This window comes from Heterocephalus glaber, unplaced genomic scaffold, assembly GCF_053883595.1.
Source record: "Heterocephalus glaber isolate CG9 unplaced genomic scaffold, H.glaber_assembly_v1.0 deba00000621, whole genome shotgun sequence".
NCBI lineage: Eukaryota > Metazoa > Chordata > Mammalia > Rodentia > Bathyergidae > Heterocephalus > Heterocephalus glaber.
In genome coordinates this window covers 16618742-16645914 of record NW_028258153.1, presented here as the reverse complement: position 1 = coordinate 16645914, position 27173 = coordinate 16618742, and the positions used below count along the sequence as shown (strand labels likewise).

General features: G+C 39.1%; 1 protein-coding gene across 7 annotated transcripts; it reads right to left on the bottom strand.

Moving 5' to 3' along the window:
- CUNH2orf80 (chromosome unknown C2orf80 homolog) lies at positions 1-27173 on the bottom strand. 7 transcript variants are annotated; one of them, XM_021263544.2, is made up of 9 exons: positions 23900-25685; positions 21136-21266; positions 18361-18442; positions 16559-16641; positions 15080-15167; positions 14472-14543; positions 4459-4546; positions 4041-4159; positions 4-454 (listed from the first exon to the last, which is right to left on the bottom strand). In XM_021263544.2, exons 2-9 carry the CDS (start codon positions 21174-21176, stop codon positions 380-382), a joined length of 648 nt encoding a protein of 215 aa, XP_021119203.1. In that variant the 5' UTR covers positions 21177-21266; positions 23900-25685; the 3' UTR covers positions 4-379. The 7 variants fall into 7 exon arrangements, 6 of the variants coding, with proteins under 6 accessions (XP_087062343.1, XP_021119203.1, XP_004851194.1 ...); XM_004851137.4 differs by having other exon boundaries at positions 3986-4159; positions 23904-25673; XM_087206219.1 differs by having other exon boundaries at positions 3986-4159; positions 23900-25672.

The window sequence follows — 27173 nt, the reverse complement described above, 5'->3', positions numbered from 1 at the left end:
TGCTTTATTGAAATGATTTAAATACTTTCCATTTGAGAACATTGTAAAGGCAATTAATGACCAATTAATTTTACTTTGGGTTACAACTTGGGAAACCTGTCCTCTATACCCCTGTGCAATATTGAATGCTACACATTTGTAGAATATGCTACAAAGCCAGTCTGCCTGCTCTGACACAGAAATGTTATATACTCTCTGAATTTTCTATCAGTCTTCCAGTCACAATGAAGTAACATAAGATACACACATTTTTTCTTTTACCAAAACATACTCTGCAATATGCTTCTAAGAGGAGAAAACTCAACATTAAAAATAACATGCAATGCTGTTTGCAGCAATAGCTAACTGTAAAGAAAAATGTGCTGGTAAGACTGTAGTTTTAAGATGATGGTTTTCGTCTGCTTCCACATATTGTGTTATGAAGTTCTATGGTACAACTCCAAGTTTCTGCGACCTGCAGAATGAAAGGATGATTTTAGTATTAAGTACATCAAGATAACAGGGCACAAAAACTAGCTTTCAGTCCATAGGAAGTTAATCTCAAATATCAAATGCTAACTGACAAAGATGGATTACACAAATGTAGGTATAAAAGAATTTTCATGGGACTATTCTGAAAGATTTGGAAATTGAGTTATATTTCTCAACTAAATGCAATGTGTGACATCATGCTGGATCCTGTATAGAAGGAAAAAATGTATGCAGATGGTAGGTCAGGTAAAATACCGACCTTACGTATTCTGAAATTGATAACTCTACTGTGGTTATTTAATGAATGACTTTCTTTGTTCTTAGAAAATATAAATTGATGTATACAGGGTAAAATGAAAGGGTAGGTAAAACTTCTAGTGGTTCAAAAAAGATTATATGTCTACATCTATACATGCTCAAAAAGAAGAGATAGAGAAAATAGTAAAGCTCATGGGACAAAGCATTAACAATTGATTAATTCAGAAATATGGGAATTTTTTTTGCTATTCTTGCAAATTTTCTTTTTTTGCAATTTTTCTGTAAGCTTGAAACTATTTTCAAACACAAAAATAAATAATAAAAGTTATACTTCTTTTGGCTAACCTTATCCCAAGTAAATCTTTTTAAAATTTCTTAGTTATGTACTGTGCTTGTAGTGTGTTATTTTGAATTTTGTACATATTGCTTTGAATTTAAATTTGTACTTCCCTGTCTGTCTTGCTTCCTTCCATAACTTTGTGACTTCTTCAGGAGTGGTAACAAAGGGAGCAATATTGCTGTAACACTTCTCTTAGCCCCTATGTGCTACTCATTTAGTCCTTGTAATGACCTTATGAGGTAGGTACTTTTATAGAGAAGAAACTAAAGCATAGATTAAGCAATTTATGTAAGCTATTAAGCAAGGAGCCAGAATTCAAGAACGTTGTCATTGAACTCTTTGGTATGGTCCTGTCCATTTCAAATTCATTTCTTGGTGATGTTCACAGTATGAACACTTTTCTAGGAAGTGGTATTACTCATATCCATTTTGACTAGCAATGGAGCACTAACACCAGCACAACAACAAAAAAAGAAATCTTTAAAACTCTTTCTCAGAATATCTGGATTTTTAAAGAATAGCTTCCCCCTTTTCTGGGTAGGTGAAGTTTAATGGCTAGAGATGAATAGAAAATTTGGAGTAAGGCATTGTTTTATCTCGAGGCTAAAAAAATGTTTTTCAGTTAAAAAACATGATATAATATCCATAAGCCATAAAGGAAAATCTAAGAATCCCAAATATATAAAATGCAAAGCATTCTCAAACAATGAACTATAAAGGGATATTCTGTATCCACTTAACAAAATATTTATTTCTGTAGTATAAAAGGAATCTAACAAACCAGTGAGATATACATATATGCATATTTATATGTATTGCAGGTATTTGACTATCACAAAAAATATTAACAATATTTATCAACAGTGGGAAAGTAATGTAGTGAGAAGACAGTTACTTCACTTTTTACTTTACTTTTTCTGTATGGTTTGAAATATTTACTTATAAGTATGTGTTACTGCTATACTTTTTAACTGGTTTAAAAGAAACATTATCCAGGAGTCAGAAAAAAAATTGCTAATTTGCACAAATAATGAAGCATGAAAGAAAAAACACAGATGGGTTTTCTGTTGTTTGATTACAAAGAAGAGGATTTTATGGAAGAATTCATCTCAGAATGAGGCCTACTGCAAAATGGGCATTGCTCTTCTGACGCCCCATAGCTTATGAACACCGATTGGCCATAGAGATGGCTGATGCCTGGGAATGAGCCTCAGTCAGTACAGACAGAGCATAGACCATTCACTTACTGCCATTTCACTAACCAGTGACAGTTACTGAATCTCTGTTGCCTGCAGAGTACTTTATATACATGTGAGAAATAAGAAGGAAATAAAAATCTGCTTTCACCAAGAAGCCAGCAATCATCAATGGTTATGGAAGTAAACATATATGGGATAAAATTATATCTTCAAAATGACATACAAATGAGCAATCTTTGAAGTGAGGTTTTTGTTACAGAGGTCTTTGACCTCCTGTTTCAAATACCTATTTTTGAATGATTAACTTTGGTCTAGATTATCAGTGTTGTGTGTTTGTGTATGTTCATGCACATTTCTGGAGCTCTTGTTTGTTGTTTTGTTTTGCTTTCTAAAGCTTGGTGTCTCCAAACACATAAAAATGACCTCATGTTTAAAAGTTCTTGAAAAACAAAAACATGGTTCTGGAAACTCTAAACTCTTAAATCTCCTAGCAAATACCTTTAAAAGAAAACTCAGTATGGTGATGGTTTCTCCATAGTGTGATCATTCTGTTTTTAGAAGATTGGTTATAAAATCCCTGATAGACCTAAGAATTAAGGCAGGTCCTACTATAGGCCAAGGTTATATTTCTAGTCCATGAATAGCTTGCCTCTGGAACGTGAATAAATCCTGAGCCTCAAGTGGTCTTAGTTCAGATTCATATTTAAAAGATGCACATAGCACAACAACCAAACTAAATAAAAATGATTCTCAAGCTTTAACTTATGTTGCATAAAGCAAACCCAATTTGTGACCCAGTGTATTGCTTTTCAAAATTCCCTCTCCCTCTCCTATTTTACAACATTGCAGCCTATCTCAAGTCTCGCCTTCAACATAGCTCTAAAATGTCCCAGACACCCAGCTGGGACCATTTCTCTGATTCTCTCTTCTCTCTGCTCTTCTTATGTTGACAAACTTGGTCTCCCCAACTTCTTTTCACATTTTTCTTTTCACTTTTTACATTAAGACTGAGAACCCAGAACTGGAAGAACAAAGAAACACCTTCCTTTCTCCTTTCGCTCTAGCCCTGTACATCTCTAATCATTTGAATCCTGTAGCATAAAACCTGGGAATCAGGAGGACAGGTCAGGAGCAGGGGAGATGCCTAGCAGGGAAAGATAAAAATTCTCATTAGTAAGAGAGAGACCAAGAATAGGAACATCTGGGATATGGATATTAATATAAATCCCCTCATTATACTTAAATCAACAGTAACAGCCAATTAATTTATGAATGGTACTTTTCAAATGCTGAAAAGATTATCATAGCTAACATTTGTTTAAGGTTTACATAGTCCCAACCACTGCTCTAAACAATTAGCTTCCATCATCTCAGTCAATCATCCCAATAACTATAGGTGCTATTACTCTTCCTAATGTGCAGAGAAGGAAACTAAGGTACAGAGAGGTTAAATAGTCTTCCTGAGCTCAAATAGCTGATAAATAATAGCCTCTAGATTCAAACTCAGAGCATCTGATTCCAGAGGCTTGACTTTTTTTTTTTTGAGACAGGGTTTCACTATGTAACCAGTTCAGGCTGGTCTTGAACTCACTAGGTAGCTCAGGCTGGTCTCAAACTCATGGCAGTCCTCCTGTCTCAGCCTCCCAAGTGCTGGGATCACAGACGTGCACCACCATGCCCTTCCTGGAGGCTTGACTTCTAACCACAAGATAAATACCGTTCTCTCAAAACATCCGGTATCTGCTTGGTCCACTTTATGTTTTCAGACATACTTCGTTCTTTGGCAGTGTGTATGAAAAACTTTTTGATGATTTCCATCCTGTGGCATTTGTTTCCCTTGTAGAACTGCTCCTGGCTTTTTTATTTGTTGCTCCCCTTCTTAGCTTGACACCTACAGACATATGCAGTAACCATATCTGAATATAAAAGTTAAAAAAATGTGTCCACCCAAAGTTTTAGATCTTTCCCTTCTGGACTGCTTTGCTCCCATCACCAAAGGCTCTGTGAAATAAGATTTTATGATTTTGATACATTAGGGGGTGGGGAGGAATCGGGTCATAAAAGCTCCTTGTTCATTTTGATTCATCTGGACAGAAATCTAATTACCATTACAATATGAACCTTGCCTTGTGAGCCCACCCCATAATTTGGCTTAAATTTCTCTAGGTAGATGGAAGGAAACAAGCTTACTCTGCTTGTGGGCATATTCTGCTGCTTTGGGTGCTGTTAACATGGCCAGAGGGTGCATGGAGAGCCTCAACAGTGGAGCTCGAGGAATCTGAAAGAAGACAGTCTGACTTTTAAAAGCCACCCCACTTTGTAGTATTAACACCTGCTAGTTAGGGCATTTGGCTTATTTAATCAATCCAGAGTCCTTGGACATTAATGACAGTTCACCATCAAAGCACATGAAATGAGGGTTCACAGGAATGGCAGGCACTGCCCTTGCCTCCTTTACTTGTTTCCCTTGCTTACAAAGCTCTTTCATGCCCTAAAGCTTTTCATGGTTCTCACTTCCTGAAAGAGCCACTGCCTCCTTTTCTGTCTAGAGGCTCCTAGTTTTCCTTCAAAATGGAGCACTAGCACCCCTGTGTTAGTTATATTTCTCTTGTAGTGGAGACAAAAACACCCAAAGTTAAAGGAGGAAAGGCTTATTTGGCTCATAGTTTGCAGAGATGTCAGTCCATAGGAGACTGGCTCCAAGGCAAAGGAGCATTGCAAAGGAGAAACAGTTCATGGCAGGCAGAAGACAGCCAAGCAGCAAGCGACAAACAACAACCCTCTTTCTGTCCCTTATATTTTATCCACTCACACCCAGGAAGAGCCTTCCCATTATCCATTCACAGAACTATGGCAAACCAATCAGTGGACTAATTTAGTAATCACCCACCCGTGATCCCAATATCACATACTCCAGATCCAGCCACCTCTGAAAACTCCCACCTATTGAGGTAGAAAGAGCTGCCAAACATAACTTGGAATGGATAATTATTGTAAAGTATTTATTAATGAACTCTGTGCTAAAACCCTGTTTGAAACTTATTTGAAACGTGTCCCTGTTTGAAAACTCTGGATGGGCCTTCTCCCTCTTGTGGGGCAGCCTGTTCCTGGAGAGATTAGAAACTAGCCTTGAAGTGTGTTTGTCTAAGTACCCTTGCCACCTAATGCTGCTTTATCACATCTCTGCCACATTCTGCTATGTAACCACAATTTAAGCTACCCTGTAGGAGGTATAAAAAGGGGAAACTATCATAACTCGTGGTCAGCCTAGAAGGACTCGTTTCCTGAGGCTGTCCTTCCCTGACAATAAACTTTTAAAAAAATTTTACCCTACTCTCCTGTCTCTGGAAGGTCATTTTGACTCCCTTGCCACAACACTATGACCTCATGAGGCTTTGAGGGACATCTAGATACAAGCCATAACAATCCTTTTCTGTGAGAAACTTGCCCTGACTTCCACCCCAAAGTCTCCACCACCCACTGCCACCCCCGATGCTGAATGACCAACTCGCTCATCTGTCAATCCAAGCATGCTATTTGATTTTAATTTCTCTGCTGACTACTGAAGGTGAGAATTTGTTCATATTTATTGGTTATTTATATTTCATTTTTTGTACAATTTAGTGCAGAAATTTTGTTCACATCTTTCTCTCATTTTAAATTGAGATTTTTTTTTCTTTTTCTTATTGATTATTAGGAATTCTTTATATAGTGCGGATGGAAGTCCTTTGGTAGATATTCATATTTTGAATATTTCCAACTTCTTTGTAGGTTGCCTATTCACTATTGTAATGGTCTTTTGCTTACAGAAGATAGGAATTTCAATATAGCTCAGTTTATAAACTTGTATTTTTCTGGTTGAGGCTTTCTGAATCCTGTTTAAGAAATGTTTGTCAACACCAGAGTCATAAACATACTCTTTTATCTTTTCCTCTGGCTGCTGTACTGATTTATCATTCACATATATATTTATAATTCATCTGGGATTAATTTTCATATATAGTATGAAGTAGAGGTCAAGAAATTTTTTTCCCTTGAAGGTATCCACATGAACCAGCACTGTTTAGCAAAAAGCTCATCCTTTTCCTACTCCACAACAGTGTCACTTTTATATAAATCAGGTGAACTGCATGGTGCATATTTGTTCTCAGACTATTTGTTGCATGGTCATTTGGTGGGTCCATCCTGTGCTGTGCCATAGCTTTAGCTTTGTAGTAGGCTTCCATATCAGATAGCACATGCCTCCTTGTTATTGGATGGTGGGTTCTGGGGGATTCTTTACAGCTTCTCAGTGTCCTGAACAAAGAATTGGACAAGACATATGGAAAAGGTAGTGAAGGTGTATGTTTGTTGAAGGTGGAAAAGAAGCACTCTCTCCAGAGTGAGTGTGGAGGATGAACAGACTCACAGCAGCCTGGAGGATAGTGGAAAGGGGCCTTCTGAATCCAAAATTCCCAGACTGGCTTCTCCCGCATACAAATAAGGGATTGAGACAGTCATCCTATCAAAAACTCACTTGCCCTGGTGCCAGATTTAAACTCCCCTATGCACAGACTCACTTAGCTTCCCACCAGATGTAAATGAGAAATTGAAAATAGCACTTTTCTGATTGGTCCTGTAAGCAGCATCAGATTCGAATGAGGGAATGAAAATACTGCTTTCTGACTGGTTCCCCTTACAGCACTCAGGAGCCATGGAGTCACTTTGGGTCCTGTGCTCTGTGCATGTCCCTCAACCTAGTTGTTTGTCCAGTTCACCTCATCTCCTACCTCCTACCTTGGTTTCCTATTCTATACTGCTTTGGCTTTTCATGGCTCTGCATTTCCTAATGAGTTTTATCATCAGCTTGTCAGTGTCCAAAACAAAAAAGGATGGGGGAAGGAGGAAGGAAGGAAACAGAGAAAATCATCTGAAATGTTGATTGGGGTTGACGTGAATCTCCAGATTACTTTGGAGAAAACTGAGATTATAGCCATAGAGAGTGTCCTATTCCATAAATATGTTGTATCTCTTCACTCACTTAGGCCTTCTGTAATACTCACAGTGAAGAAACTTTGTTAAAAGTATTCATAAGTTATGTTTTTGACATATTTCTATGCTTCATTTTCTCTTTGTTTTTGGTATATAGAAATTAATTTTCACATTTCCTTGTATCCAGCAACTTTTCTAAATTCACTTATTAATACCATAATTTATAAATTCTTTTGGAAGTACTCATTGTGTTATATACAAGGAATGATGGTTTTCTTTATTTTTATATTATTGTATTTGTTTTCTTGTTTTTTTCTACACTGATTAAGATCTTTGATGCAGTCTTAAATAAGAATTGTGATAGCAAGTATCTTTTTCTCTCCTGTTATCTATCTCCATGTTGAGACATGGTGGTTTCTAGATAGTAAAATTCCTGTTTGCATGTGAAATATGTGACAATGGCTAGGGAACTGCATTAAATTTTGAATATCTCCTTCAATCTGCAGGTGCATAATCAGAAAAATACAATTTTGTTCAGGCAGATTAATTTAGTTTCGTGGCCTAGAAAATATGAGAGGGTCACTAGCTGCCTAGCAAGAGCCATTCTTCTCCTTTTGATTTGTAGTTAGATATGCGATTGGCAAGCTAAAGTCTCTATCTTTAATCCACCCTTCTAGCTTGGTGTGACCATATTTAATATTTTGTAACCAGTGATATGTAGGACAAAGTGTTCTGTGAGATTCCTAAAGAATTTCCTTAAATGAGCTATTCTTCATCTTCTAATCCTACAGAGATGGTTGTGGAAGCTGGTGCCACACCAGGGGAATGACTGGGCAGATCTAGAAGAGCCAAACTGTGCTCCTGACGGTCTTGTGGAACTGTAGGTGGTACTCGCCCTCGTCTGCCCACCTTCAGAGTCCCTTCATAGGAGAAGTAAACTTCTGTACAATATTTCACTATGACTACGGGTTTTCTGTTATATCACATAGGGAACATGAATTAAACAATAAGCCGAGGTGTGTTCTTTTTGCTGACAAAACAGTTTACAGGGTTTTTACCAGTAGTGCTACTAAATTTCACTTCCACTTTTTATTCAAATGGCAAAAATATTTATTGGGGGTTGCCTTCATGTTTAGAGTTGTACAGAATGAACTATAAGCTTAAACTATGACCTCTAACGTATGAACCACATAATCTATTCAGAAAGATGGTCCTCCAACACAGAGAGTAATTAAAAAAGAGACTTTGATTCAGTATAGGTCAATTACGGCTGTGATAATAGCCCTTCAGGATAATGTGTGCCAGGTATGAGTACAAGGAAATTGGTCCAAATGTCATTCTTGATAAAGGTCTGTTTTTTATGCCCCACTTTCCCTGTTTACTGGGGAAGGTGGAGCCTGAGGATTTCAAAGGTCTCTTCCAAATTGACTATTCTGTGATCCTTCCTGAGTCCTGATAATCTGATGTCTCATGCAAACTTAGCATCCTATATGTTTTATAGAAAAGAATATTTTAAAATTAGGATGAAGTTTATTTCTTTTATTAAGTTTATTGGTACATTTTAGGTATACAATAGTTACATTCATCATTGGGATCTTTACATGACGTATCTCAGTCCTTATAAAATTAGGATGAAATTTAAATCCTAATCTAAAGTTAATCATATTCCTATTCTAATTCTAAAGCTATTGATTAATATCTTCATTGTCTCAGGGTGAAAGAATTATTGTGATTATTTTTCACTTCATGTACTTACTAATGCTGGAGCATATTCAACAAAAATTTCTTCTAGCTGGAAGAAGGAGGAGAACCTGATATGTACAAGCATTTAGGAAACTGCCCATGGAGCCTGGGTAGATAGAAATTTGAGTTATTTATTTTCTATGTCTCCACTGCACAGCAATACTCTTTATAAAGGCAAATTATTTTCCAAAATGATAGCTCCCATTTCATTAGCCATGTAAATTATCTACCTTGATATTTCAGACTTTTAAAATCACCATCAAGAGACAAAGAGCATGGACAGTAATCATCACCTTGTCAACCTGGAGCTGAAACTTACTAAAACATTATCATGATATTACCGAGATGGAAGGTGAAGTTTCATATCCTAAGTGTCAAAACAATTGAGTATATGTTTACAGAAGTCAGATTTGCCAAAGTAAAAGCAGGACATGTGGTGTGGAAAAATAGATTTACTGTATATGATTAAGTTTTGCAAATGTGGCTGGGATGTTGCAACTATATTTTCTAAACATTTTAATATGTGTTAAAAAAAAAAAGAGAAAATTTCAAATGGGAAACATATTGGAAAATCCAGAACTTGAAAACTACTATCTTACAGTAGTTGTTCCAAAAATCAAGACTGTGTATTACAAGAGAAAGAGGAGAAACAAATAACTCAACAGAAAGATGGACAAAAGACTTTATCAGCTACTTTACAGAAAAAAACCCAACAACAACCCATAGAAATAGTTATCCATTGATAATCAGGAGAATAGAAGTCAAAACTACTACTTTTTTTTTAAGCTTGGAAATTTTTAATAGCAGACAAAATAGAATTCATATAATGAAAACATTATATGAGGCAAAGGCTATTTTTAAAATTTGAAAAAAAGAATAGTTCACTAAAATCATGAATCTTTATGCATGTTGCAATAGCTTCAAAATATATAAACCAAGTACTCTGGGAAATGCAAAGAGAAATTGACAAATTCACAATTACAAGGTCTTGACACACAAATAACAGCTAACACTAAGCATTTTGCATGTGGCTGGCACTGTGCTATGCACTTTTCATGCATTACCTAAGCTACAGAAAATGCTGGTAGTAACTCTGACAAGTCATATACACATACCATGAATATTTTTGTACCTGATAAACAGAGAATATATTTTTTTCAAACACCTATGAGATATTCATTGAGCACACATATTAAGCATCCACCCCTAAAGAACATAATACATAATACATTTAACAGAGTGACAAAACTTTAAAAGTCTTAAATATCAACATTGATAATTTACACTGCTAATGGAATGAGAACTATCATTTTGGAAAATAATTTGGCTTTACATAGAGTATTGTTGTGCAGTGGAGACACAGAAAAGAAATAACTAAAATTTCTAAAACAGGAATATATAAATACATCATGGTATATTCCTAAAGTAGAAAAAACTATGGCTATACATAGCCACATCAATAAATTTTTGCAACATGTTGAGTGAAAAAAGAAAGCCACAGAATGACACATTTCCTACTATTCTATTTGCATAAAATTTAAAAACTGCAAAATTAAATAATACATTGTTTAAAGATGCATATGTAATGAAACTATAAAGGAGTAAGAGTGATAATTTTCTTGATATGCTTGGTGAATGTGCTTACTTGGTCTGTGTGCTCAGAACATATAGCGTATTAATTTGGACAGTTGATATTGATGATCTCCTGGCTGAGCTTCAATCCAGGTGGACATAATTAATATTGAAAGTGCTTAAATCCCTCATTATTAAGATCTGTCAATAAAGAACTTTTATTTAGAACATAGGTCTTTCTCCTTATCATGAAACCACTTTTTCATTTCTGCACAATGTCAGTCTGAGACAGCATCTTCCAAGAAAAGAAAATGCAAGTTGGATGTGGTGGCAAATTCCTGTAATCTCAGCACTCCGGGAGGCTGAGGCAGGAAGATCACAAACTCATGCCCTACCTGGGCAACTTAGCAATTTAGTGAGACCCTTTCTCAAAATTAAACAATTAAAAAATGAAAGGGCTAGGGATACAGCTCAATGTGAAGGCCCTGGGTTCCTGGGTTCAGGCCTCAGTGCTGCAAAGGAAATTTAAAAAAAGACACTTGACAGATTATTGAAGTATGAGAAGGTGAAAGACAGGCCTACTGCAGTCAGAAGAGGCTGCTACCGTGACTGGGGAGGAGGACTTGGCGATAAGGGCACTACTGTGGAAGGGCGTGTCCCCCACGCCAGCACCAAGACACTCTGCTGTGCTGGATAGTGACCGTGCCGACTTACATGGAGAGGGGTGGGACTCCAAGAAACTCAAAAATGTCTCAGAGATCACACAGCCAGCAAGTGACAGAGCTGGGATTGGACCCCAGCCTGCTGGGTTCTGAAGTTATGTCAGCTGGGATGGACACAAAGGGTGGCCGTCAGACCTTAGGCTGTGGCTGCGGCAAGACAGAAGGAAAACAGAGGTCCTGTGTACCCTGTTCCCTGCCCCTCTCTCCTCTCTCTGATGAGCTCATTTTTACTCTCTCTGCTTCTCTTTCTTTTTACCCTTCTTTCTCCATCAAATAGAACTAAAGAATATTTGTATCACTTGCTTCATTGGTTGAAGAAAAATTTATAATTTTTCTTTGATTTGCAGTGAGTAGTGTATTTTATAGCTACCTGAAGTGAGTTGTAAATGGCCTGTACTTTTGTTTTGTTTTTCTGAGACAGGGTCTCGCTATGAAGTTTGGGCTGGACTTGAACTCACTATGTATCTAGGCTGTCCTTGAACTCATGGCAATCCTCCTGCCTCAGCCTCCTGAGTGCTGGGATTACAGGCGTAAGTCACCATGCCCAGCTTGAGCCATATTTATATAAGCTCCTTGGTTAAACTTTTTCTGAGTCCAGAGTCCTCAGTAGAAAAAAACTGCTCAGCAAAAACCAGCTCCCTGTCATGAGGTAGAACCTGAGGGTAACAGAGTTCATAACAGTGTCAGTGATGTCTGCTGACACCAGGTGGCAGCAAATAGCCCTGGGAAAGGCGCCCAGAGTGAGCACAGAACCCATGTTGAATAAGGGTGGCCAGTTCCCATTTCGGGAAATTCTACATAATCTGATTAGTATTCAACAGGATTTTAAGCTTTTGCTTGGGAAAGATCTTAGCTGTTTCTTAGGAGATTTTTTATCCAAAGGAATCAGAGGTCATTCAGATTTATACAGTAAAGAAAAAAACCTTTGGCAATATGTCTTTTTTCTTTAAAAAAAAAACAACTCTCTCTCCTTTTAGTCAAAATCATTTTTTAAAAAAAAGTTAAGTCCCAGAGAACTATTTTCAAATTGTCTTAGAGTTTAATTTTTGAAATGCTACATTTCCATTGAGAGGTCTGCTAATTTCTTATTCAAGATGAGGAGGACATCCCTGAGTGTAATTAATGTGTAGCCACAAGAGAAAGACCTGAGCTAGCATTCTGCAGGAGAGAAAGAGGGTGTGGAGCTCACAGGAAAAGAAACTCAGATTCCTGCATTGGTTCCTCAAGTCTTGCCCTTCGTAATAATTAATTGCCTAAAAATAGGCAAAGTTTATGTTGTGTCAATGATAGATATACTGGTAGGTGCTTAATTTGGGGATAATTAGAGCATTAGTTCTTAAGCAGATGTGGTTTTTGTCTCCTAGGGGACATGTAGCAATCTGGACACATTTTTTATTGTCACATCCGGAGAAAAGCTACTTACATCCAATAGGTAGGGGCCATGGATGATGCTAAACATCTCACAATGTGCATGACGGGTCCCAACCCCAAAACCTCTTGTACACAGCAAAGAATCATCTGGCTCAAAATGTTAAGAAATCCTGCTATAGAGGGTCTCAGTTACCTAAATCCTGAGAGCTGGAACCTGAATTATAGCTTTTATTTTGAGGTTATTGTAATGCTAAACATTGGGGTTTCATTGATACTAACTCAGTTAATCCTCACAACAACTATACCTTCTTTTCTCTGCTTTTGCAAGTATGACTGAGGCTTTATAAGATTAGAAAATATGCCCAAGATTGTTCCACTTGTAACATGTGGACTTAGCTGAGAATTCAAACCAGAGCAGCTTATAATCCTTTCATATATAAAAATTGCTTTGCACATGTAAATCAATAAATAATCCCATCCTATAGCAATAAACAAAGGCAGATCTTTAAAAGAAAGCTTCCTTCTAGGAGGATGTGACCCATTCTCGTTCAGAACTTGTCACTTTGTGGCCTTTTATTGTTGGTCACTGATGGTGAGGATGGGGACTGTGCGCCACTGAGGAGAGGCTCCTGAATAAATAGTGAGTGATGGAATGGACAGGGATGGATTGGCGGGCCCACCTGTAAGTAGCATGTCCTTCTGTTCCATCCCCATTATGTGAGCCAGATGTATCTGAGCTACTCCGACATTCATATTTGCAAGCCTTGATTGATGTCCTAGCCAAGACAAGGGGTTCAGGTGCCATACCCTGAGGACAAGCCTTTTTATATTTGTACTCTGGCCATGGGAGTTGAGACTGTCCACAGGAGTCCTTGATGGCTGCCTTAACCCTCCCCCAGGTAGGAGATGAGGGGGAGAAGACACAACCCCCTGCTCACAGAATAGTCCCTGGGTAAAAGAACAAGGAAACAGGCGTCCCTGTGGCCACACAGCCCTGGCCCTACCCTAGCTAAAACTAAATCTTTTATCCAGAGAACCATATAGGTCTAGTCTTAGTTCTGTCTACTATAGCATATCACACGAAAGAAGAATGTAACTTCACCAGATTGACATTACAAAACAACATGAGTGAGAAATTGTATTAGGTACAAACAGAGTGGAATCTGGACCCCAAGCCTGGTGCTCTATTCGCTGCTTTACTCAGCCTTACATAAAACTTGTTAGCTTTTGCAGATGGGAAGGGGGCCAAGAGTTGAAATTAGCAGGAAGGGACGGGAAGGGTAGGGGATGAAAAAAAAATAGACTAAGAATTAAGATGTATTATGTGCATGTACCAACTCCTCAGGATAAATGTAATCATTATGTACTGCAAACTAAAATGTACTAATAAATATTTTAAATACGCATTTGCTATTACTATGCAGTCCTCCACATAAGAGCAATTTTACAGCCGGGTGTGGTGGAGCACATCTGTAATCCCAGCTACTCAGGAGACCAAGTGGGAGGACTGAAAGTTTGAGGCTAGCCTGGGCAACTTAGTGAGACCCTGTCTCCAAATTAATAAAATAAAAAGGGATGCAGATGTAGTTCAGTGGTAGAGCAACTTTCCTAGCATGGGTAAAGCCCTGGGTACAATACCTACTACCACAAAACACAAAAGCAAAAATTTTTAAAAGGCATTTTACAAACATATATTGCTCAAGGAGGATATGGCTAGGTCTGGTTTTGTTTCATAACTAATACCTGAAAACATATTATGAATCTATAAACTAAATAATTTATCTCTCAAAACCCCTTATATTGATAGTCTCATGTCATCCTTACCTTGGTAGTACCAGAATTGGCAGAAGAATTGGCCCCATAAATTTTAAAGACTTCTTCAATTGGGATACTGTTCTGTTAAACGACAACAATAATGCATTGTTATATCATGGCTTTTCGTTTTTTATGAAGTAAAGCTATTATACCTCCAGTATATGTAGTACTATAGGCATTAAAACATAACTTCTGAATAACCACATAAGGTCTCACTATGTATTACAGGCTGCCCTTGAACTCACTATGTAGCCCAGGCTGGCCTCAAACTCACAGCGATTCTCCTGCTTCAGCCTCCCCAGTACTGGGATCACAGGCATGTGCCACCATGCCTGGCTGAATAACTAGATAAACCAGTTTTCCAGGTACCAAGTAGTCATGTCTCTCATTTTGTTTCTTAATGTATTTTTGAGACAGGATAGAAGCAGAATCTTTTTATTATGCCTTTAAAATGAAGTATTTAAAAAAATGAAGCATTTATTATTAGTTAATCCTATACATTTGGAAACTTTGATTGAAAAATAACATAAATATGCATGAATATTAAAATGCACACAATAGGCATAAAATAACCACATATATTTACTTATATACTTGTGTAGTGTTGTTTTCCTTACCATTAAGATTCCAGCGTAAGACGATAAAATCATTGCTTCCCGTTCTCGATAGTTTGGGTATATGGGTCTGCTATGAAGTGGCAGTTTCCTAAGAAAAATATGAAAAATAAAAGCAGAGAATGTATTTCTGTTCTTTAAAAAATTACTCATTGTACAGATGAATGGGCTTTGCTATACGTTTACATAGATGGATACAGTGTGCATCGGTCCCATCCACCCTCCTTTCTACATCTCTCATTCTCCCATCTGCCTCTCCCTCACACTCTTCCCAAGCCTTAATAGCCCCCCTTTCTACTTCCAATTTTTGTTCTTTTTGACACCTGTTAAGGTTGCAATAATAACCCTAAGTAATCTGCAATGACTGTGTGCTGGCCGCTTATTCACAAAGTTGATGTGACTGATCCTCCATCAGTGAAATACACACTTTGAATTTTTAGTCCTCCAATAGTTGTGATGACTTTGCTCTTAATCCATGGCTTCTTAGCTATCAAACAGAGCCCCCACCGTGGTGCATGTTTATGGTTTTGTTAGCCAGTGCTCTTCCCGTCTTGTGTGTTTGCTTGGGGGGACTGTCTTTCTCCACTGTAAGCCTGTGTATGTCTAGCAAAGCTGATATCACCCTAAGTTCCAAGGATGGAAAACACATTGCAGACTGAACAAGTCAGTATCTCCATCCCCATCCACCCAGAGGACATGGAGGCTAGAGGGAGATCCTGGTGACATCAATAAAGTTTGAATGAAATTTTGCCTAACACAGACCTGACTACAGAGGCATGTTTTCCTTCCTTCCTTTCTCTCTCTCTCTCCTCTCTCTCTCTTCCTCCTCCTCTTCTTCTCCAGCTTTGCTTAACTACAGTTGTTCAAACTGGATTTTCTACTTTATTACATGAAACCTAGCTGCTACAGTCATTTACTACCAGATGTATAGTCCAAGATCACAGAACAGAAAAAAAAAAAATTGGCTTCTGGAGTATGCTATTGGATCCTGGCCTCATTGTTCTATGTTCTTACCAACTGAGTGAATCTGTCTGGATGGTATACATGGAACAAAATGCTAATAATCCTGGAAAGGAAATTATCCCATGACTCGAACTCAGGGGCCTATCTGTTCAAATGTCTGATAGTCCTTAGGGAAAGATTGATTGCCCATAGAGCTGATCATTTTAAAAGTCAGAGTGTGTACATAATACAGTAAGGCACAGTCACGTTTCACAGGTGAAACATTTGTGCAGGCCAGTTTTTCACTTGACAGAAACCGATTAGAAAAGCTGCAAAATGCATAAACACATCTATGACTTCTTAACTTGGCAACTGCGGGGTTTCTTTCAGTTTCTGGTTGGAAAGGGGATGTTAGCTCTGCAGCGTCTGCAAATCAGAATGCCTCATGGTAAAACATGTCAGATTAGGGGATGGAACTTTCTCCATGATTAACCAGAGTGACACACTGAAAAGGAAAATAATAAACATGTTTCAACTTACACTTTCCCCCACTCCAGCCAGGCTAAGTCTTCTGAACGATCCAGCCACTGTAGAGCAACGCTGATGGCCAGGTCATAGTGTGCCTGGAAGCAGACGCCACAGAAGGGGAAGGAGTGGGTTTACACAGTGATCCAAGGGCTCCCTGGACCCAGGGACAATGCATGGCTAAGACTGTCCTATCCTGTCACGTCCCAGTGGGAAGGAATGTTAGCTATGTCTATGTCTAGTAAACTGATGCTCATACTTTGGCATCTTCAGGCATTCAACTCATCTTCCACTAGAGCAGTTATGTGATTTATATCAGCCAGAAAGGAAAAGACAGATCAGTGGAAAGAAGAGTAAACTGGGAATCAGGAAATTGAGGCTCCGCTCTAGGTACTGTGAACAACTTGTGGTATATCCTCGAATGAATGATTGGTGTTTTCTGGGCCTCAGTTTTTTTACATTTGGAAATAGAAAAAGGTGACAGTGGGAAAGAGGGCCACAGAACAATGTCCCATTCTGCATGATGTCAGGAAAGTACCTCAAGGGCACAAGGGAAGTGTTTAGGGAATGTGGAGGAACCACTGTGTCCACCTGGGAAGAAGAGGACAATCTTGGGAGGCTTCAGAGAGGAGGCTTCCCAGAAGTAGGTTGTGGGGATTGAGGAAAGTTTCTGCAGGTGGAGAAATGAGCGTGATAAAGTGATCTGACATACAGTTCAAAGCTGAGGGCCGATTGAATGTTCATCCTATCCTCGTGTTGACCTTTGCCTGGTAATTTCTAAGTGTTTTTGTTTCATAAGCATATCTGCCATTTATCTATCAAAATACATTCCTTTTCCCTCATCAAACCCATACCCCCATAGAAAGTTGATTTGGGTTTTATTTTGGATGGAATCTAAGGTTCTAACATTCTCTCAAGGATATATGTCTTTCTTTCTGGGATTGAACCCAACTGAAATGTGAATTTACATAAATATATAAATATTTAGGGAAAATTGGACCATGCTCAATTGTTGAAACCTAATCCAGAGTTTGAGACCTTGACTGGCAGAGTTGGCCGGCCGTATCTTGTATGCTCATTAGAAATGCAGGTTCCTTGCCTCACCCCTCACTCCTGAATCAAAACAGTATTGTAAGGAGACCTCATTAAAGTTTGAGAAGCCTGGCTCTGAGCTAGTTTATTTCTCTATTTAAAGTGCATACAGAGACAATAAGGCTTGCTGCAAATGTAACTCCCAGGGGGTTTGGAAACTCAGCAAACTTTTCTATAGTCAGGGGGCAGGGGAGGAGAGCACGTTTCTCCCCTTAGGAGCACAAGGATAGTAAATGGGCAGTAGGGAAACTGAAGATTTGTTAATTTATTTTGGATTAGATGTTTCTGTGGTTTCTGTGAAGAACTATCAGAACCTAATATAAATCTAGGCTTTAACATGAGTCCAGAGGATTTTAGAATAATCCATTGCTTTGGTTTCCCCTCACTAATTCAAATGGTAAGGAAATTGTTACATTTGAAAACAGCATGACAGCTAATTTTGCTAACAAGGTTTTAACATCACAAACTTAACATTTTACCTTGTACACTTTTGCTTTTTAATCTTTTCTCCCCAGTGAGACTCTTACTTTCTCATTTTCAACTTGCTTTCTGTTTATGGGTTGAAATGACCATATGGACAATCTTAGGATGAGAAAAATGAGGAAAAGGATGTTTTTGGGGTGTGTATGTCAATATTACCCCGGTTTACTATTTGAATTCTGTCCTCATTCTGTCCCCTTAATATACACAGAACACAAATGTGAGTTGCATCAGCATGTCTTTACCATGTCATCTAGAAAGGTGAGTTGCCTTCTTCCTTTTGGGTCAAATTCATTTTCCCGAAGTCTGATGCCAATATAATCTCCCCTTAAAAACAAGAGAGCAGCATTGAGCCATTATGGGTAACGTGGGGCTAGGTCTGCAGAAAGAGGCTTTTTTCCCAACCCCTCCCTGCTCCAAGACCAAAATACAACAGAAGTGGATGAAGACCTACCTGGTAGCTAAGTTACTATTCAGTTTTGGTTTACGTAGTAATCTGTAATGCTTTGGGCTTAAAATATGTAAGCATTTCTAACTTAATTCACATTTGTCTAAAAATCAAACATTGTTGGGATAGAATTTACAGGAAAGCAGAAAGGCTACCAAATATCCACAGAAAGAAAAGGTTCTGCTTTTTTTTTTTTTTTTTTTTTTTAAAAGAGACTAGGATTGTGACTCACTGTTTAAAATAAAGATTCCCTTGCTGCCCATGCAAAATTCAGGCAGAATGTCGAAAGCTGGTGTATTCCAGATGTGTAAAATGCTATAGAGATGGATTATTTAAACTTAAAGCTTTTTCTCTTTAGAATGCATACTCTTAGGAGAAGTTATACATAATAACTTAATAGTAATCCCACGTTAGTGTATTCTTATCAGATCTTTTTTTAACAGTGAATTTTAATAAGAGGAGGTAGACTATGCACCATGGGAAAAGAATAGAGAAATGCTATCCTGGGAAAATTGGAGGGAGGAACTGAATGGACTGAATGAGGGAAAGGACTCTGGAATCTCTGGGGCTGATCCCTATAAATCTCAGATTTTATGAAAGCCCACAAGGGCATTTTGGGCTCATTTCTGTGTGGGGGATAAGTTTGTTCCTGCCTTCCAAAGCTTTCTTTTGAGTCATTAATCTTTTCTAGATTCATAAAAATTATTGAATTCTTGCTGTATATGTCAACATAATTTCAAGGAGCCTAAAATTATTCTTTGGATATAAAATTGTGTGCATATCACTTTTGAAATTCCAGCTCTTTGCATGAGACATGCAGAGGAGTTGACATTCTTGATTATGGTTTGTTCTTTATTATTGTAGTAGCCTGCAAACATGTACATGTTGACATATGAATTCATACTTGGTTTATTCCAGCATTTCTTAAAGACTTAGTAAAAGATAAGTATCTTAGTAGGCAGACAAGAAACATTTGATGGGGTCTATGATAAAATCTTTGATGAAAGGTGTATTATTATTATTATTGTTATGCCTATAATTATATATGAAATAGAATATAATATTTTCATAAGGTCTTTTCCTATGCCAATATCTTCAAGAGTTCTACCTAACTTATCTTCCAGCAAGTTTAGTGTTTCTGTTTTAATATTTAGATCTCTAATCCACTTCAATCTTAGTTTAGTTCATGGTGATAAATGTCAGTCTAGTTTTAACCTTTGGCAGGTTGAAATCCAGTTTTTCCAGCACCATTTATTAAATTGGCTATCTTTCCTCCAATGAGGGTAGTTGGCTCCTTTGTCAAAGATGAGGCGGCTGAGTATGTCTGGAGTTGTTTCTGCATCTTCCAATCTATTCCACTGAACCTCGGGTCTGTTTCTTTGCCAGTACCATGCTGCTTTTATCACAGTAGCTTTGTAGTATAGTTTCAAGTTGGGGATTGTGATACCCCCTGCCATGTCTCTGTTGCCTAGAAATGTTTTTAGTGGCACAGTTTGTAATAGCTAAAGCTTGGAAACAGCCCAAGTGCCCATCAACTGGAAACTGGATAAAGAAGACGTGGTTTTTAAAAATAAAATGGAGTTCTACTCAGCCATAAAGAATGAGAAACTAGAGACATTTATAGCTAAATGGATGGATATTGAGGCCATACGCTTAAGAGAAATAAATAGGAGACACATGTGTAAATACCGAATAGTTTCTCTGGTGTGAGAAACTGAAAGTGTAAATAAGGATTAAAATGATTAAAATGAATAATTGGTAATTTGAAATAGGAAGAAAAGATTCAAAGGCATAAGAGAAATGGGAGGGGAAGGGGAAAGGAAAGAAGGGAAAGGAAAAATTATGAGAAAAGAAAAAAATGGAAACAAAGTCTTTGTAAATAGGGAGGGGAGCACAGGGAATGGGGAAAAAATAAGAACCAAGATACATCACGTACAGGTACAAGCACCCAATGATAAATGTAAATGTATTGTATACCTAAAATGTACCAATAAAAGAATTTAAGCAAAAAAAGAGAATATAATATTTTCCTCTCTTTTTATGTAGTAGTTTTTCACCAGCATTTATGAAGTACAAAGTCAAAGAAAAGCTACAAAAGAGAAAAAATTTTCACAGGAAGCAACGTTTTTTTAAAAATTCAGATGTCAAAAGAAAGATGAATTACTTGGTTGATATGCTAAGAATAAGAGGCAGTGGCTGTAATTTAAACGCTGATCTTTTGAGCACATTTTCAAGGACTCTGTCTTATATCATTTAGCCAGCCCCTTGCAACAGCTCATCCTACCTACACTAGCTGACTGGCTGGGCTCCACTCTCAGAGTCTAGGATGGGGATGCCTCAGACATGCATGCTGCTGGTAGAAACATCCTCCCAAGACTCAGCACGTTGCTGTGCACCATGTGTGAGGTCTCCCTGGCAGGAGAAAGAGGCCAGGGTGTCTTCTGGCTTTCTCCTTTAGGGCAGGAGCACAGTCTTCCTTAGCTTTTCACCCACCTGTTAATATCCAGGCCATCTATGACAACCCACCAAATGCCAAGTGTCATAAATGAGAGTTATTTCCCATCATACTTACAGCAGCTTTTTCATTTCCTTCTTTACAAGCCTTCTTTCCATGGTTAAAGGTTTATCCAGCTGAACAAGTATCCGCAGTTTACACTGCACCTGATAGCCTTTGGGAAGACCCAGCCTCTCCAAGCCTAGAAACTACAGCAGCAAATCAGAGAGAATTTGAATTAGGGATGCTGTTGCTCCAAATGCCAGTCACGGAGCCTTAGATTCCAGAAGGGATTCAACAGTGCACAGAGTTCAGGCCTCTTCTCCAGCAGGTTCTAGGTCAGAAAGCTGTTTGGAGGCTTTGGCCTGCGTCTTTTGTAGATCTGACATCTTTTATGCCTTCCAAGTTTTCCTAAGATTTATTATGTATTTTGCAGTCATCTTCTAAGTAAAACAGAAATGGCTTGTGTAATAGTTGGTAGGGCTTTGGACAGAATCATCCGAACGTGGATGACTTGTACATTCAACACAGTGACTTCTAGTGTGTCCGCCCTGGTGTGATGTCTCCTGTGGCCAGGAGAGCCTCAAAAGACCACATGATCATGACTGCCATGTCTTCAATTCCCAAACCAACTTTGAACCCAAAAGTGGAGATCAGGTGACAGGGCCTAAAGGGCTCTGAAGTCACAAAAAAGGGATTTGTAAGCTGTCATAACTGTTGAATAGAGTACCCAGGGGGACTCTGAGTGGGAATCAACTCTATCTGCCATATTTTACTTAAAAAAAGATTTGAAACACACTGTGATGCCCCATTTTATGGCTCAATTTAGCTGGGACATTGTGCTCAGACACTTGGTCAAACGTTATTCTGGATGTCTATGAAAGTGCTGTTTGGATGAGGTTAACAGTTAAATTGAGAGATTCTGAGTAAAGCAGATTTTCCTCCATAATTTGAATGGGTCTTGCCTAATCATTTGAAGGCCTTGAACAAAGATTAAAAAGACCTCTTGAAAATCTACCACTCCATTGCTCAGGAGTTCACTTGGGGTGGAGTGGGGAGGAACAAAGATGACCCCCCCTGAGCATGAAAATCAAGAGAAAATTCTTCCAGCTGACATTTGGATTCAAACTGCAATGCTACAACTCTTTCCTGGGTATCAAGCCTGCTGTCCTCCCCCACCAGCATTTGGACTGGCCAAGCCTCCACAATCAAGAGAATCAGGCCCTTAAAAGGAATCTCACTCCCTCTTTCCTTCCTTTCTCTGTGTATCTCTCTCTGTCTCTCTAAACTTCTATCTGCAGTTTACACTGCACCTGTACACACACACACACACACACACACACACACACGCACACACGCACGCATGCACACACACAGCACACACATTATTCTGGAAAATACTAATACACAAATATAACAAAAATGTTAACAGTTTTGATTCTGGGATGATAAGTCCCTGGATGTTTATCAGATTATCCTTTGTACTTTTGAAATCAATACTCAAAATATCATTAAAAACTTTTTTGGACGCGTGTAGCACATAAACCATAAGGATTATTGGGGTCAGCTCTTCAACAGTAAGCAAAGAGGAAGGAGGATGCACTGAGTTACATAAATTCTTCACTGGGTAACTTAGTTATTTTGAATCAGTTTAGCTGCTGCTGTATCTGCTTCAGCCTTTCAGGAATGGTGGGATGTGGAGAAGGCAAAGTGGCAGAAGAGAGTATGCACATGCCTGGACAGAAGATGAGCTTAGAAGACAATTCTGTTTCTTCCTACAGGACAGTCAAGTGAGAGAGGGTGCTGCAAGCCAGAGAGGTGGCCTCACAGCTTAGAGAAGGGAGAGCCTGGGCCAGGAAAGTCAGGTGCCAGGATGTGGGTCCACTCCACCACCGCTTTACACGGCCATGGCTAGGCTTCTTGGTTGATCGGCACCCCAGTCTCAGTTTTACCTAAAAACTGGTGGGTCTGGTTAACATCACCAAAAGCACATTCCATCTTAACATTCTGAGACTCCATAAAGGCTGGCATGTGTTCAAATTCTTTTCATTCAGTAGTTCAGAAAAATATTTGTTCATGGGATATTTGTCCTACCTCAATTACTTGACAGGAAGTGAACTCACTTTGTTTTGACGCCTGAAAGGCAGAAGACTTAGCCTTTTCTTTATTCCATTCTTGTAATTCTGAACAAAAACTTTGAATTTCAGACTTATAAATTATAAAATTTGCATCTCTTTTTTGTTGTCCTTCTCTTTGATTCCTTTGCCCCATTCAAGTGGCATACTATATATAGGCTTAAATCTTGAAAAGATGAGCATCTCTTACTTCCAGAACACGAGGCTGGAGGTCACAGCCACTGTGAGGCTGCTAAGTAGCTGTGTCATATTGGACAAGTGAATTTACCTCTCTGGTTTTTGCGTTTCTTCCTCTGTAAAACAAGGACTGAATGATTGGACAGGTTCCTTCTAATTGCAGAATTCAGAGACTTATATGCATTTAGCAGCTCTGCTTGGTTGAAAAAGGGCCATTTGCCCAGACTATTCCGCTGATTTGAATCCTGCCAGTCACCCCTCTTTTCTATCTAGAGAGCTTTAAAGAAAACAAGATCACTGCCTGGAAACACACACAGAATAGGTATTGGAAAGATGTCAGCCACTAACTAGGCTTTAGTTCTTTCATAGAAACCAGCCCTCCCGAAGTCGCAGCCCCCACATCCCCCAGGAATACCATGCACACGACAGGATATTCAGCCCCCTCCACGTCCCACCAACCGCGGCAGCTTCCTGCTGTGCTCTGTTAGGTGCCGGCTCTGTACTAAGCACCCCCTTCAAGAATCTCTTACCAACCAAAGGGCTTTTGTTCTTTCTCTGCTTCTGCAGGTGCTTGAGCATCAGTGCGGCTGGGGCTGGCGCTTACAGACATCAGGAGAGCAGATGACTTCCTGGTTGCTAGGAAACTATGGCTGAAGGAAAATAATGCTGCCTCCCGCCCCCCAACACACATTCTGAAAGCAGGGTCAGGGAGTCATATATGTGAGACAGGATTGTGATCCTGACCCAAAGTTTACATATCTTTTTACCCAAGTGGTTTAGGTGTCCCATCTAAATGATTAATCAGAAACCGAGATGGCGCTAGGTGTCTGTATCCTAGGATTTTTAAAAATACCATTTGCCTGTAGACATAGGAATCAACTGACTGAGCTAGGATTGCTAGGGTAGCTAATTAAACTGCACCTCTAGACTTAGGGAGCCCTGCTCAGGGTGATTCTACTCTGTGACCATAGACACAGAGCAGTGAATGTCCTGAGGAACCATTTCTGCTTCCAAGCAGTCAGCACCTCCCTCTGGTGCAGTGATACCCCTCACACACTTGCCTCCTCATCTTACACCCTTGCTCCCTTGCTGAAAGCTTGCTGACCACCTCCGCCCCCTCAATAAGATCTAAACTCCTTTAAGCCACTGGACAGAGGCCAAATTTGTTACTCTAGTTGTTCTGTTTGGTATCAACAACTCTTAATCTGCACTTCTATTCCTCTCCACCAACCAAGTCTCTTGTTTATATAGAGGAGGAAAAATCTCTTTTCCTAACCCATTTCTAAGCTTGTGGCTGAGGATCCTCTAACAGTAGATTAACTAGTGAGAGAAAAGCACTCAAATTTATTTAATATAAATTGTACGTGACATGAGAGAAAGAAACAGGTAACTTTGTGTATTTTTATGTTTAGTTTTGATAAAGAGTGGACAGTCATGAAATATGAGTCAAAGGGAGCGTGACTTCATGGAAATAAACTGGAAGAGGCTTGATCAGGCCTGTTGTCTGTATGCTTCTCTGTGTTTCTGTCCCTTTGATTCCTTTCCTCCAGGTTAGGGAAGGTAACTCTCAGATGAGGGTCTTAGGATCTCCTTCATGAGGTTAGGAAATCCCTCTAGGGTTTATGGCTTGCTTCAGGGGAAAAGGGAGAAGGAAGGTGAGAATCATCTTCCTGCTTCTACGACTTTCTCAGATGCCAGAGTAGCAAGTTCATTTCCTTAGGAAGACTCCACGCCAGGTAAAATCAAGTTAAATAAATTTGTATGAGCCTCTTATTTACCTTTTGTTAGAGGAGCCTCAACCACGAACCTAGGATTGGTACAGAGAAGACAGTCTCCTCCTTTGCAACTAGGTGGTAGTATTTTTAGCATTTTCAGGGGGAGAGGGGATGCATGCACATATAGATGGTATATAGGAAATCAGCATACTTCTTTGCAAACTACGTTCTTAGCAGATTTCTTTGTCCACCCAAGAGACCAGCTATTCTGGTGTCACAAGGCTAAGACAGTGCTAACCCTAGGATTTAGGCATGTCTGGGCACAGCTAGGCACATCTAAACTAGTCTAGAAGATCAAAGATTGTGGGATTATTGAAATTATATTTGCACCAGTGTTTCCCAATGTTGGCTGTGCTTTAGAACAACCTGAGCAATTAAAAAACTCCTCAGTGATGGCATGCTGGGGGTAGCTATGAGCCATTGTCTGCATTCTTTTAATTTCTCCTGGGACTCTAACATGCAAAGAAGGTTGATAACCTCTGAGGTAAATGAAAGACTGAGTGATATCTGAGGTGGTCCTCTATTATTGCAATTACACTAACCTTTAATTAGACAGAACATTTTCTTTACTTTTAAAAATCACATGGGCAAGAGATGGACCACTTCTTTTCTCTGGTCATTGCCGTACTAAATATGATGCCCAGCAATGTGCTACCCAACCCACTGTACTCAGCCAGTCTGAGTACAAAGCTACTATATGGATGAGGGCAGACTCAAAGCAATTCCAGGTACATGTTTGTATGTTTAAAGTTTTTTTTTTAAGTCTTATTTTTAAAGCCAGTTCTAGTTGGAGATTGATAGGGACTTTAGCCAAAGATAACTTAAATGATACATGGCTTTACATCCAGTCTTAAAATTCATGCTAGGATCCTTGGCAGGAAGGGACTACAATAATAGTGAGTATAAATAGTATACTTTCCCTGTGAGAGTTCAGTCAAGGCTTTTGAGATGGAATGGTCTCTGAAATAAAGACTTTATTGAACCCAGCCAGAAAAGAAATAGTTGCTAGGACAGTTCCTACAACTTCCAACAGCAAGGCTAGTTAACAGGTGGAAAATGTCTGAAAGATCTATAAATCAAGAAACTTCTATAGTGAAAATTTGGAGAAGAAAAGAAGCTGTTTACATTGAACCTACATTGGCTATAGATAAGAGAGGCAAGACAACATGAAGCAGGGAATGTTTTGGGCTAGAAGGACAGTCATGAAGGCAAAGTATTAGCTGGGTGTGGTGGTGCACGCCTGAGACCCCATCACTCTCGGAGGGTGTGGCAGGGGGAGCCCATGTTCAAGCCCAGCCTGGGCAACTGAGTGACTTAGTGAGACTCTGTCTCTAAATAAAAATTTAAAGGCCTGGGGTGTATCTCACTGTGACCCCTGGGTTCAATCTCCAATATTGAAAGAAAAGAAAAGAAAAAAAGAGGAGTAGGGAGTACAGGATTATAAACTGGACAGTACCTGGGGGTCTGCTCTTTGGGTTCTCAACGTAATGTTAATGTTTTAACATACAATCAGGAATGTGGAATTTTTGTTTCTTTGTTTGGCCTGCACTTTAACTGAGTAGCTTTCCTTCCTTTCTCTGCACCCCCCATTAATTAAATTTAGGACATCACTAGCTTTTTTCTTCTGATTGTGGGGGGCAGGATGGTGGCAGTAGTGATACCATAGGCTTTGCCCTGGTAAGGCAATGTTACCAGCTATGGGAGTGCAAGATGCCAGCAAACTGAATTTCCAACATCAGCAGCTTGGCATTAGGTGTCAGCAGTAGGCGTGAGACCAGGGAGAGCTGAGTGATCCTCTCCTGGGTGGGCACCAGCTGCCCTCTTCTCTTGCTGCAGAGCCACTCTTTTAAGCTGAGACAGCAACAAGAGACAAAACCCAACTTATATAACTAAGAGAATTTATTGAAAGGGGGCTAAAAAAAATCCCACAGACTCCAAGCCCAGGGACATAGGATCTGGCTTGAGAAACATAGCTGAATGTGCAGTATCATGGAGAATCAGCAAGTCCTTTGCTGCTCTTCTCTGGGAT